Below are 15,254 nucleotides of genomic sequence, written 5' to 3'. Positions count from 1 at the left end.
AGTTAGTCAAAAAGAGCTCTTGATTTATCTCCTAAATATTTCTCAGATCTGATCCTACCTCTCCATCATCTTATCCAAAGTCCTCATATTTTCTCACTGGATTACTGCTGGAGCCACTTAACAGTTATCTACACTTACAAAAGAAAGAACATAATAAGAAATAGAGAAGACACCAATTTACTTTAAAACCAAAAACAATATTGAGATTTAATGAAACCAAAATCTGTTTTTTTTTTCAGAAGACTAATAACATTCATAAATGGCTAGCCAGTTAGATAGGAAAACAGAAGATACAAAATATCAATATTAAGAATGAGAGAAGAGAAATGACTTCAGATTTTATAGACATTAAAGGCATAATAGAGAAATGTCATGAGCAACTATACAACAGCAAATTGCCACTTAGATTAAATGGAAAAATTCCTTGAAAGACAAATTAAAAAACACAATCAAGAACAAGCAGTTTTGGGAGGAACCAAGATGGCAACATAGGAGTCTCCTTAACTTCCTTCCACCCACAGATGCAATGAATGTACAACTACACATGGAGAAATTCCCACTGAGAGAAATCCAGTGGCTCACAGGACTATGGCAAATAAAGAAGCATTTGTCGGTGGGTGCACATCACTCCCTGTGGCTGTCTTCTCAAGGCTCAGCCCAGAAAGAGCAGGCAAAAATGCCCATCTCCCAGTCTTGCCCTGGAGGGATTTGATTGCATACTTTACAAGTTGATGCCTGAGGATCTGGCTTCTAATTTAGCATGCATCTAGAGGCTGGCTGAGATCTTTCTTAGAGCCCAGAGGAGCTGGTGGGCACTTCCCTGCATTCTCCCTCTTGCTTGATCCAACAATGAAACCAAACCACCAGTACTTCCCTGGAAGGAGCTTGTCCACATATTTAATACATCAACTTTTATGGCTGCAAGCTGAGGGATGGGTTCCCAAATCACGTAGCTCTGATAGCCAGTGGGTCTTTCATTCACAAGTCCCACAGGACTAGAGCAAACAAAACAAGCAGCTTTTCAACAGGTGCAGAAGCATCCCACTTGTCCCTCCCCCACTGTCATGGCTATCCACCTGGGCTCAGTGCAGAGGAAGCAGGCAATAATGCCCATCTTCCAATTTCTCCTTCGAAGGGGCTTAACTATATCTTTTCCCATCTATTGCCTGAGGGTACAGCTTTTAGTTAGCCTGCATCTAGGTGCTGACTTTTATCCTTTTCCTTGAAACATTGACCGGTCTTGGCACACCCTCAATTAGGGAGCCATTAAGAACAAAGATGGCAGCTTGGACAACCATAAAGGTTTGAGAGACAACCAGGAGATTGGGCTGGGCTGATTGATGAGACAGTCTGTCCAGACTGGGAGAGGTGGTTGTCTAATCTAATGTGCAGAAACCAACACAAAGAGTCAAGGAAAATGAAAAAAATAATAATAAGGAAGTATGTTCCAAACAAAAGAACAAGATAAATCCTGTAACTGACCTTAATAGAATAGAGATAAGTGATTTACCTAATAGAGAGTTCAAAATAATGGTCATAAAGATGCTCACTGAGGTCAGAGAACAATGCATGAACAAAGTGAGGATTTCAGCAAAGAGAAAATATAAAAGACAAAGAGAGAATCCTAAAAGCAGCAAGATAAAAGGAGTTTGTTACATTGAAGGGGATCCCCATGAGACTATCAGTGAATTTTTCAGCAGAAACTTTGCAAGCCAGGAGGAGGGAGTGGAATGATTTTTCAGAATGCTGAAAGAGAAAACCTGCCAACCAATAATATTCTACTTGGCAAAGTTGTCCTTCAGAATTGAAGGAGAGAGAAAGAGTTTTCCAGACAAAAGCTGAAGTTAATCACTATTAGACCCATAGATATACGGATCAATAGAACAGAGAGTACAGAATTGGACTCACACATATAATTAATTGATTTTTGACAAAGTTACCAAAGCAATTTGATGGGGATAGGATAATTTTTCTAACAAATAGAGCTGAAAAGATTAAACATATGAAAAAAATCCCAAATAATCTTAAACTCTATATCATACCGTCTACAAAAAATAACTGGAGATGAACCATAGATCTCAATGTAAGATATCTAGAAGAAAAACTACAGTATTGCAACTTGACTGTGGGTGTTGCAATGTTTTCTTAAGTAGGACACAGAAAGCCCAAATTATAAAAGAAAATAATCAACAAATTGGACTAATCTATCAATTATTTTCTTTAAAACTGCTATCCAAAAGAAACTAGTAGTAAATGGAAAAGAAAGTCACAAACTAGGAGAAAATATTGCAACATTTACATAACAGTAGACCTTTATTTAGTATAATTAAAGAGCCATTACAACTTATTAAAAAGAAGATAAACATCCCAATTTGGAAATGGCAAAAAGATTTGAACAGACATTTCATCAAAGAAGATATATGTATTGCAAATAAGCAGATGAAAAGATGGTCAATATCAGTATTTAGGAAAGTGCGAATTAAAACCACAAGGAGATATCACTACACTTATTTGAATGGCTAAAAGTAAAAAGTCTAATTGTACTAAGTGTTGGAAATGTACAAACACTTTGGAAAGTGTTTTGGCAGTTTTAAGAAATATTAAATGTACATATTACATGACCCAAGGAAAATAAAAGAATATGTCTACACAAAATCTTGCAAACAAATATTCACAGAAACCTAATCTCGAAAAAATATCCAAATTTACCCCCTAACCTTAACCCTAATCCTAACAGATGAATGGATAAACATTTTGTGGTGTATCTATATAGTAGAATATTACTTAGAAATAAAAGGAGATGAAGTATTGATACCCACAACCACCTGGATGAACCTCAAAATAGTTGTAATTAGTGAAAGAAATTAGACAAAGAAATGTACATAATATATTATTCCTTTATACAAAAGGATAAAAATTTCTAACTAATTTGTAGCATTAGAAAGCAGACCATTGGTTGCCTGGGGTGGGTTACATAAGGCACACAGAAACTTATTGGGGTTACGGATATCTTTATTATCTTGATTGTGGTGATGGTTTCATGGTTAGATGCATATGTCAAAACTAATTACATTTTTAACTGTATTCAGTTATACCTCAATACATCTATTTAAAAGGGAGAGAGAGAGACCCACACTGAAAGATCTGAAAAATACTGTGCTTAATAGTTTTCAGTTTCAATGAAATAGAAACACCTGGAAAGCCACTTCATAAAATTAATCTTTAAAATGTGAAGACGTATCACTCAAAGAAATACTCTAGTACATCAGTTAATCAATGGAGTAGGAACAGAGAGAACAGAACCAATTACACATATGGATTTACTTTCATGTATTCATTAATTCAACCAATATATATGCCTGGATACATACTAGTGTACTAAATAAAACAAATCCTTCCCCTCATGTTTACTTTCTGAAATTATTATAAATTGTTATCAGACTTGAATAAGCAAATGCTTGCAATATTTTTTTAGTCAAAATAACCATGAATACTTCATTCAATTAATTATTTATATCAATAATCTTAGATATAATAAACAAGAAAGATATAAAAATAAGACCTATATTTTTAAATCATCCGTTCTCTTGCCATTACCTTCAAAATAAAACCCAAAACTTGTTTTAGCTGGACATGTCCTTCACAAACTGACCTGTGCCTTCATACTCTGGTGTATACAAACCACACAAGGGATACTTTATTAATAATGCAGACTTCTGTGCCAAATTCAGATTTTAACTCCGTAGATTTGGGATGGAGCTCAGAATCTGCATTTGCAACTATCAGCCTATTTCATCCTAATAGTCTAACTACCCAGTGAGATAATTAGTGATGCCTAAATGTGATGACACATTGCACAAATAAAGAAACATGCATGAATGGAAATCTCACCAAATTACACAAATACAACATTGGCCACTAAGAACACACCTTGCTATCTAGGTGAGTTCACTTAAAATATAGATTTAATTAAATGAGAAACAAAATGCAATGATCCTTTGTAAGTAAAAAATTTTTAGAACATCTTCAAAATCTGAGCAAATACAATCATAAAGCATAGATTCCCAACAGAGGGAAAGCATTCAGCTTTATTAGAACTAGATTTTCATTGGAACAAAAGTGACTCCAAACCCTGACACTATAAACAAAAATAAAAAGCAAGACAAAGACATTTCTCTTCTTTCCTTGTGTCCTTGCTCATTTTTATACTTAGTAGACTTAATTTAGCTCATAATTTAAAATTTATTTTTGCCATAAGTAAATGCATTCCCTCCACTTCCTTTAACACAGTCACAAAAAAAAGTAACTAAAATCTTTGTATATCTTTAATGGTATATGATTAAGGATGATTCTGGGGAACTTTGATTCCATGATTTTATAATGTATCTTTTAATAGTCATATCCTGAATATTTGGTAAATGTAAAGAATTCATTTGATTAAAAATAAAATCCTTTCATATAAATTTTAATTAACATTTCTCAGCAGATGTTTGTTTTCATTCCATTCTCATTAATCAACTGACCTACCCCAGCCCGAGGGCACAGACTTAAAACAAGTTATTGATGTCCCTACCTTTAGGAAATCTACTGTATCTTCAAGAAAGATCCAAAGAATGAACATATCTAGCCCACAAAGCTGTCCAGGAGGAACTGAGGACATGCCATATGTTAAAAGAGAGGATATAGTCCAGAGCTATCAGAAGAGAATAAGAGAAAGTCTCTACAGATTGTCATCATGATACACTCTGGCATCAGGCAGAAAAGGTGGATATAAGGGGAAAAGAAAGAAGAAAGTGTAAAGGTAAACCTAACGATGCTGTCATTGCCTATCAAAGAGAGGAATACTTTCTCCACATTTAGAAGAAATTCAGGGCAGGTGAAAATGGGTGGTGAAGAAACAGGAAAGGATAAAAATTGGAATACTTACAGGTATTTCTTCTATAATTGGAATTTCAATTGTATTCCACACAAGCTTTTTGACCCTGTCTTGACCAGTACAAAAAATTAGAAATAATACAACCAGTTCTCCATATTAAGCCTGAATGTACATCATGGTTTGTCTATTTCTGCTATTCCTGCTGCCCACAGGTTTTCAGGTATGACCAATATGTCAGGATATTCTCTCCATTACCAGATTGCAAATGCCCTACAGGCAGAGTCAGCTGTTATTTTGGTTGTATAACTCTAGACATGTGGGTGTGAAGTAAATCCTAAATGTGCAACATTAAAGGTGGACTGGATCTTGGAAATTATCTGGTAATATATCCTTATTTTATATATGAGGAAACTGAGACCCAGGGCAATTAGATAATTTGCCCAAGGTCTCATAGCTAGTGTTAAGTTGATAAGTTGATTTCAGAGTCTTCTAGAACAGCCACGAATTTTAATTCATCTGCCTTGCCAACCTGCTCATAATTTATAAATTCTATGCATGGAGGCATAGGCTTAGGTTATTTGAGAAAATTGACTTGTTCTCTTAAATACAGCACTAAATTTGTTACATCTAGCATACACAACTATTTTGAAAGCAAGTTTTTTTGAAAAATCCTTACTATTAATAAATTCATGGTAGAATATATTAATACTAACTCTTTAACATTCTTTTTAGTTTTGGGGGATTGCATTTTTTTTTCTTTTAAGGCAATGAAAGAAACCAGTGGAACGAAGAAATTTTTCTACATCAAATAAAAATAAATTTGTGGGAAATATTTGTCTCCATATCCAAGTAATCACTCTGTATGGGGCTGAAACTAAAAATTCATAATATCACTGAAGTAATATTTACTGATAAAAGTAAAAATACACTGCTTTCTATAGCTTGATTTTGGAAAAGTTTGTCATTGTCATGAGAGTATAAGCCATACTTCAAATATTTTGTTTTCTTAACTTTAGTGGAATAAAATCCATTTATTACCAAAACAGTGTACTTACTGATTCAGGACAGGAGTGTAGGCAGTTTTATCCTCATCAATAATCGTGACCATCAGTGTAATAAGTTGGGGCCAAAAATCCAAATTCTTGTTGGTTGGTCCCTGATCTTCCCGAGGAACGTCCCGTTTCTTACTCTGCTCACAAGGTCACGCAACATGCAAAAGAAAAGTTTAAATGGTATGACTTTAGTTAGATGTCACTGTCAAACAGGAGGATCAGAGAAAAGGGGTAATGGAACAACTCTCAGATCATGCCAGCCAAAGCTATTAAATTCAGGTTTCCTCTCTTCATTGAATGCATCCCATAGGGTAAAGTCACAATGGCCAGGCTTGAATTCCTAAATACTTTGGTTCTGGAATGGATGTTTCTCTTCCTCTACTGCAGTTCACGACCTTAGGAATTATTATTGTAGAAATTATCCCTTTAATGTGGCTTCTTCCAAGGCAAAAGGTTGAATTCTGTTTGTACAATGATATGTGTGTGTGTGTTGTATATAAAATTTGTCCTGCCTAAATATTTTGTCCATAGTCACACTGGTAGTAAAGTGGGCTGAACTCAAGCAAGACTGCCTGGTTACAAAGCCAGTACTGTTAAATACGACAGCATATACAAGTTGCATGAATGGTCTGGAACTCTCTCATTCCACTCACAAATGTATCTAGTTAAAAACTTAGTAAGTCTTTATTTTTTGTGCATGTATGTGTATTTAAATCATATTGGAATCCTTCTTGATTTACCATACTGAATGAATTCTCCACTCTCACCTCTAGGAAGAGTGTTGCCTTGATGATCTAAATTTACAGTGAGATTAACAGAGTATAATAATAAATTTGAATGTTTAACATATAAACTTCATATTCAACAAGCACAATTCCTTTGAACACACAAATAAATTATTCTGGTCAGTTTATTTGGTGGGCATTCTTATAACACTTCTTTCACATTTTCTTTTTTAAATTAGGCAAAAAAGATAAACATGAGACAATTTTCATTCAAGTATATGACTCAGTGGGAAGCATATTGTTTCCTTGACTGTTTTTGCTAAATTATTTATAATCTTATATATACAGGATATCTGAAAGTTCCAATGTGTAGCTCAGGAAATTTAAGGGCTCTCATACAAAAGGTGGATTAGATTTTACTTGATCCAATCTTTTGCCCTATCCAACTACCATGTCTTTTCCAAAGAACAGCCACCCTCTGCTAAATGGTTGTATGCTTATCCTCTAATGCTGCCCAAGACAGGCAACCAGATTTGGATGAGTCATCACACTATTATTATTCTCACTTAAGTTAAAATATAACCCTGTACTAAATCCATTTACTGTTAGAGACCTCATACACAGACTATAATGCACCTTTAGGGACTTTAATTTTCCTAGGGTGCTTCCAAATGCTGTTGATTTACCTTTAAGTTCAAAATTTAACAGATACTATAAGTTGAAGAGCTAAAATAGTCAAAAAATTAGTGGCTAGGACAAATTACTTCAAATTGCCAGAATGAACTATAAGCAGTCTCCAAAGGATCTTAAGAATCTTATATATCTGGTCCCTGAGAACCACTTGAAACTCTGGCAGCCTTCCTCTTTTAATTCCTCAGGTACACCAAGGCACAACAGAAGATATTTAATAAGAAAAAGGCAGCAAAAAAGGCTTACAAATGTCCAACTTTGCCTATTATTAAGTTGCATTTTCTATTGAAATTTATCTTTCTTTTATGAACAGGAAATTATTATGGTCACAATAACGTAATTATTTATTCATTACATTAAGCTCAATAGATTTCCTTCTCTATGATGTAGTTAGAAAGCCAGAGAACCTGGTGAGTTGTGAAGATTGTAAGTATAATTAGTTCTGATGGCCATGGTGGACTATATGAGAATACTATCATTAATCATCTTGATGTGTATATAGCCGAACTATATGCCTAACGTTTCAAGTAATGTGATTAAATAAAAATAAATGACTACTGATGACATGTCTAACACCCGAGTCACTTATCATCATTCTACAAAGAGTGATCTGGGAAAGGGGAGAGACCAAAGTAGTTGAATATACATTAATTCCAAAGTCCCTTAGCTGTCACAGATTACTTTTTTATGACATCAGGATTACAGTTGGTAATGTTTTTTGTATAAAATTCTGTATGCAGCATCAGAATAAACCAAACTTGATGCTGAGTCATGAAGTTTTTACGTACCACATATCAGTATCATAAATCATGCTTTATGTATTTTACTAGTGCATTTGAATAAACTGCATGTTTGAAACATGTAGTACAACCATTATATAAGAATACTTACTTGACTGCTTAGGAACTCAGTTTTTCTAAGTAACACTTTATGAATGCTTAAGAAGTCTACTGGGGCATTTGAAATTGTGGTTGGAAAAATTAAGATAATGGCAGTAGAAATTCTGAAAGCTAGTAATAAGTGTATTAATATTTACTAAAACCCCTATGAATTAATATGTATCACAAGAAAATTTTAATAAAATATATTTATATTATATAAAAGTATAATATATATTAACCTCATTAATAACAAATAAAATACAATAGGTTTATAAAGCTATGACTTAGTATGTCAATCTTAATATGGTCATTGTTATTATAGGGTCTAAAATTATTTTGTTAATAGATAATTGAGGAAAGAGATATGAAAGAAAGACTGTGAAAGTATAATGGTGAGAGAAATTTTTAAAAGTAGAAAGTCACCAGGGTGTAGGATCAGCTGAAAAAACTTCTAGTCAGCATATTTATAAAGGATATTTCAATACAAAAAGCTTGTACAGACAAGCTGATAAGAGGTACATTATACTTTCACAATATCAAAGAAGAAAATATGAAGATACTCCATTAAGAAGAGATCAATATACAGAGAGAACCATTATATGTAAAAAAGTGTTGAAATAAAAGATTGTATCTTAATGGTAGTAGGACTTAGCAACACTTCTACGGTTGCTACAACATATTTCTGTTCCATCCCATGTATTTGTTCAATAAGCATATAATTTTGAAACACCTCCTCTAAGGAGCTGGCCAGACAAGGGTTGGGGGGAGATATTTGGTAGAGTAATGAAGTGGGATGTTTAAATGCAAAAGCACATGACACTAATTGGGGAATTACTAGCAATCTGAGGCTGCAGGCTTTTGACAAGTTTCTCTAACATTAGTTCTACTGGATATTAGTGAGTATCACACACACACACACACGCATGCACGCACACACACACGGTCCATGCTCAAATTGAGGAAATTTTGCTTAAACGAAGTTAAATACGTTATTTCCAGACTTCTTGTAGTAAGCTAATGTACACTGTGATTATCTAAGATGGTGGTTCTCAAACTTCATTGTTTCTCAGCATCACTGGGCAGGCTTGCTAAAACACAGATCGGTAGGCTCTACCACCAGAGTTCCTGATTCAGTAGGTCTAGGGTGAAGCTTGAGAATTTGCATATATAATAAAGTCTCAAGTAATTCTGGTGCCGTTGGTCCTAGGGCCAATTTGAGAGTCTTCTACTCCCCTCCTATTCCCCACATCCCATCTTGTAAAACATTCCACAGAAAAAGTGTTCCTCTGAGTATACTTTGGGAAACAAAAGGCTAGAGAGATGCAAGGGTCAAATACTGAAAGACCTTTTGTGTTATATGAAGGGATTTGCATTTAAACTAAATTTGATGAGGACTATTATATGATTTTTAACACAGGAACACTTAATTACAGTTGTGTTTTTAAAAAATGATTTGGCAGTAGCAGGAAGTTTAATAAATTAAAACTTATGAAATAGTCAATAAATAAAATTGATAGGTTTATGAAAATACTTATGAAATAGTTAGGTAAAATTAATAGAACTCATTATGTAAATGGTGAGAAAGAAGAGAGAGAGGGAGAAGTCAATGGAACTATCCAGAAGGTAATTAGGTAAACCAGCCTGGAGTTTAGAAAGCACTCTGGACTACTTACATAGCTTGAAGAATTCCAGGATGTATGTGGTACTGAAATTACAGAGTAAACAAGTTTACTCAAAGAGAGAGAGAGAAGACTACATGGCTAGAGGCAAAACCTTGGGGAGAAAGTCTAAAAGAGAATAACATTTTATGAAAGAGGGGCATAGATGGGGGAGTGAGGCCCCTGTTGAAATGGGAGAAAATAGGATCCAGAGTAAATGTTGGAGAATTAGACTTGAATGTAAATGAAGAGCAAGGCTTCCTCTGAGTCAGGCATTAAAGAATCTTGCAGATAAGTCTTGTTGATGGTGAGAAAGGACAGCTAGAAATTTATATCCTGAGAGAAGAGGAGGAGTAAAGAGCAAAAGTTTGAAACAACCTCTGCAAGGAATGAAAGTGGGCCTTGAGTTGGACCCAGAGTGGCCCTGCCAGGGAGCTGGGGAGCACTGTTGAGGGTGGGTCCCTGCACTTACAAGGATGCTACTCTGGACCATCATGAGTTTCCTCCAGGACTGGATTCAGAAGTCAAGGAAACAGAGTGTTGGATTTAATACTGGAGGGCAATGAAGTAGGAAAAGGATTTAAGTGTTTGACCAGAATGGTTGGAGTGTTGGAACAAATATATTTTATGGTCCAGAGGAAGGAAAAAGAGAAATGGGAGGGAAGTTGGAGGAGTAGATCTAGAAAAAGGAGGGAGGAGAAAGGAAGGACAGCAGATTGTTGGAGAAGGATGTTTGTGTTTAGGCATTCAGACCATGGCAGGGCAGGAATAGAGATCATGTAAAGGGCTCTAGAGTGGAGGTCGAGAAGAGCTGAGGAAAATGATACCTCAGGTAAGACAAGGAAGCTGTAGTAACTCTAAAAAGAACTTACAGAATTTGTGTGCATGTGAGCAGGTGACTGCTGCACTGTACATAGAAAGATGGTCTTCTTTCAAGGTAAGTGATGGCTGCAAGTTTTGGCAACAAGGCTTATAGATGGTAGGAATTTGGAAAATCAGGACAGCATGAATATAAAGACACAGAAGAAAATGAAATAGAGGTGAGCCCGAGTACTAAAAAAGAAATAAACTTTAAATTATAACAAAAAGGCTAGCAAAGTAAACTAATATTAAAATATGAACTAGATAGCTCTTTTATAATAAGTTTGCAACATCCTCTGACTCTGAGTTGGCTGTATGTCTTCTCATACTTCGGAGATAAGGACATCTTAGCCCTAGCAGTTCACAGGTTAGAAAAATTGGAACTTTGTTACTGGTTTTGGAAGCAGAACATAAAGTTTCAAATGCTCAGGGGATTTGAGATCTTTATGAAGAGCAACGTGGACAGTTTATCAGCCAGGAGAAAGGAGGACATTTATACTGGCCTTCACTTAGGCAGGATTAGATACAGTTTCTCTAGGTACCCTTCCCTCAGCAGGTGGAACATTTTTTACATCAGTGGAGACACGCTTCTTGCTTCTCTCTCCAAAATATTATTGCCTTTCCTTTATCGTCTAATAACATTTCTACCATCTCCAAAAACAGCAACAGAGGTATCTTTTTAACTCATTCCACGGTCAGTTCTGACAACAGACTTGCAGCCTTGGAGACTGAATATACAAATGAACAATGGCCAGACCACATATGAGAGAAACCTGACCCACAATCTCCAGAAAAACCAGTTTGGGAAACCAACCCAAAATCTCTGCAAGTCAGCCCAGAATGATCAGGACTTGGTCAATGACTGCCAGTTTCCTTATATTTTACCCTGACTTCTAACTCAGGACCAAGCATTGAAAGCCAAATATGTTCCCCAAATCATGCACACAAGATGCCTTCTTCTAGCTAGGTGACTCTCAGTTTCCCCAGGCCAAAACAAGCTCTGATCATATTAGACCTGAAACCTTCCCTGCTGTTTTCACTATAAAGCTTTTCCACTTCCCTGTCTGCTGTTGAGTCTCAGCCAAATAATAGTGATGTTGGCTGCCTTCGCTGTTTGAGCAAGATCTGAATAAATAGCCTCTGTCTGTTCTCATTTGGGTGGTCTTCATTGATTTTCAAATATCAAAGCCAAACATTAAAATCCTGATTTCAGAGATGAAGAAACTGAGGGTTACCTTATTTCTGTCCGCTTCTTCTTCACTGAAAACAGAACACGTAGACCACATTAAAAAACGTATAGCTTTGGTTTTCTCTTTAGATCCTCAACTCCAAGCCCTGGTTACATAGCTTATAGACACAGATGACAACCATTACCTCCCACTAATAATAATGGGCTGATTTTTATCCTGAGTTATATATCTTGAATGAGAAAGAATGCTTTCAGAAAATAAAATTATGGATGCTTATGTGAAATCCCTGCACAGGTCCTGCATTCTTGAGACTCACAACTGCTCAGCATTCATCTGCAGTTTGAGAGTTACAGGCACAAGGAAGGTTTGGTTCTAAGTTAATTGCCACTTGTTTTCCCCCCAGTTTTAGAGCTTTCTTTTTTTTTCAACCATTTTTTGAAGTATATTTAATTTACAATGTTGTGTTAGTTTCAGGTGTACAACAAAGTGATTCGGTTGTATGTATATATATGTATAACTTTATAACTTGTAATAACCTATAAAGGAAACTTTAGTAAGAACTTTGGGGACATTGGATACTGATGAATGATGAAAGAGTATTAATTAACAAAGCTCCATAAATTAGAAGTTTGGGATTAACATTAAAAAATAGATATAGATATGGATATCTATTCTTTTTCACATTTTTTCCATTACAGTTTATTACAAGATATTGAATATAGTTCTGTGCTATACTGTAGGTCCTTGTTGTTTATCTATGTTATATATAGCAGTGTGTATATATTAATTCCAAACTCCTAATTTATAGAGCTTTCTTAATTGGTACTACTTTATAATCAGTATCCAATGTCCCAAAAGTTCTTACTAAAGTTACTAGCTAATCCTTACAGTTCATATAACTGCAGTCATTTTATCTGCTTCTCCCAATTAGTGTTGGTTTAATTCCATTCAACTTTGGGCAGGATGGACAACCAGACATGGACATAATAGGAGTGAAGTTCCAACACTTCATAGACTCCCACTCTACTTGCCCAAATATAGGAAACCATCAAAATGACACTATAGTGTCCAGAATGACTTCACTAAAATTGCTTATCTTGGTAATTCCAGAAGGCTACATCCTTGTTTGACTGATTACACTTAGGGAAAATGATGTGAGTCTCTGATCAAGGTGTGAACGGGTAGATAGGAAATTTAAAAAGCAGGATGTTAAACTATTTCAGGGAGGCTTGTACCTAGAAGAGGAAGAAAATAAACGAAGAGAAAGATTGTTACGCTGTATTAACTGTATGTGAGAAACTTGGTCACCACACCGAAGAATTCTACAATTCTTTGTCAGCTCAGGCAAAGGTAGTCAACTGGATTCCAGGGTCTTGCATTTGGAGTAAAATCAAGGAGACAGTCCACAGGCAAGATAAGAGAGGAAGAGATACAGAAGTTTAAATCAGCGAAGAAGTAAATGCAAATCTTTTTTGCTCACTTCTTAACAGCCAAGAACTCACAGACCTACCCACACTGCTATACCTCTTCTGTTCTTGAGTCACAGTGTAGTACTGAAAAGGCTACTGAAACATTTACTGCAATTTCTGCATTCTACAGATGAGGCAACAGCCTGACAGACGAGGAAACTGAGCCTGACACAAATTACTCAGCTAAATGGCAGAAGACAGAGTTGGATTTTGTTTGCTAAGGCATAAAGAAGCAAATTAAGTTATTGATCAGCAGGTTCATGACCCTTCCCTCTAATTAAAAAGTTTGAAAATGACTGCTAAATGGAAGCATTAGTATTTGTAACTGATGACCTAAGTCTCCTTACACATCTTAAGAGCTAAGATAAATGGGGCATCCATTTTAAGGTGGTGCCAATATTTCCCATTACTTATTGAAAAAAAATTTTTTTCGCCTTTGGCAAAGTTTATTTCATCTCTTATTTAGACCATTTGCAACTTTATCACCTTTTTATCTACCTAATACTTCAAAGGTTTTTCCACTATTAATCTTAAATGCCTTCTTCACCACTGAATTTTACTGATATATAGTAAGTCACTTAAACTTGGTCATGAATGGGAGAGAGTCTGGGAAGTTATTCTGAATGAGGCTTAGTGCCTGGATTCTCTAATGAGCTGGATCGTGATCATACACATAATGAATAGCCCTGAGTATTCTGGTTATGTGTGAGTCAACCTGAGTTTACTTTCATCACAAAGTTGTGCCATTGTTGCTTTCTGGGCTAACTGGGGCAGAGTCTAAATTCCAGTTGCCATAATTAATTGTGTAACTAGCTTTTAAAATCCATAGCAAAAATGCTTTGGGACAATGTGAGTTGTAACTTTTGCAGAGAACTTAAAAGAAACATACCAAGCAGTGAAATCTGAGACTATATGCAAAGCTGCCACTGCCCAGTGTTTTTCTAAGTCTGGTCCATAGATCACCTACATTAGAATCACCTGGGTTTCTTATTAGAAATACATACACTTGATTCTAGAGTCCCTGTTGCAGACCTACTAAATTAAGATAACTAGAGTTATGCCTGGGAGTCTGGACTTAACACGTACAGCTCTGCTCTTCCGAAATCCTCACATCCATAGGTAGAGTTCACTACTAAATAGTCAGTAAGTCAGTTAAAAATAGGCCTTTTTTTTCTTTTTTTTTTTAAAGGAAGGATGATACAGCTCTTTCTGGATGCCAATGTCAGTCATAGGTTGCTAGATTTTGCATTCTGTGTGATAACAAAAGACTTCTCTTTTATCTTTACATATGACAAATTTCCAACTACATAGTTCTCTAATTTTAAGAGGAGGTGGAGTAACTTATTGGATATTTATGTAGTGCCCATTCCAGGTGTTGATAGATTGCTACGCTAATCCCTTTGTAACACATTACTTTTTAAATTAAGAGTCACTAGGAAATTACTGTTATACCCAAATAACTTAATTTACTGTTGCTAATTGAGAACAAAAAAATTGAGCCCCTAGTGGTCTTAATAAGAGTAATTACTAAAAACCAAAATATGTTAATATGGTTAGCAAAAAACAAGGAATTTCCATATATTAGAATATTGTATTTGTATTACAGCAAAACAGAATCTTCACTGGGTCCTTTCAGCTTCAGTAAGTCTGAGATATCCTGACACTTAAATTGCCAAAACTGTATTTCAAAATTTGGACACTCCATGTGGTTTTTAAAATCTCTAAATGATTCCTTGAATTTCAATAGACTGTACATAGTTAATGATCTACATACATACTATAAATTGTCATAACTTTGAATGTGGACTTTAAATATATCCATACAAATTAGTTAACAGCATGGAATAATAGA

General features: G+C 35.3%; 1 protein-coding gene across 1 annotated transcript in view; it reads right to left on the bottom strand.

Moving 5' to 3' along the window:
• The window catches only part of UNC13C (unc-13 homolog C), a gene marked incomplete at its 3' end in the record, with an annotated part of 622,886 nt that overhangs the window by 225,416 nt on the left and 382,216 nt on the right, over positions 1 to 15,254 (bottom strand). Inside the window, exon 18 of the mRNA XM_082618350.1 lies at positions 5,932 to 6,065. Coding sequence (XP_082474476.1) covers positions 5,932 to 6,065 — 134 coding nt within the window. The remainder of the gene's footprint in view (positions 1 to 5,931; positions 6,066 to 15,254) is intronic.

Source organism: Mesoplodon mirus (genome assembly GCF_964341445.2).
Source record: "Mesoplodon mirus genome assembly, chromosome: 4".
Classification (NCBI taxonomy): Eukaryota; Metazoa; Chordata; class Mammalia; order Artiodactyla; family Ziphiidae; genus Mesoplodon; species Mesoplodon mirus.
Note: the sequence above shows the minus strand (reverse complement) of the source record. Positions and strands in the feature narration are given on the sequence as shown.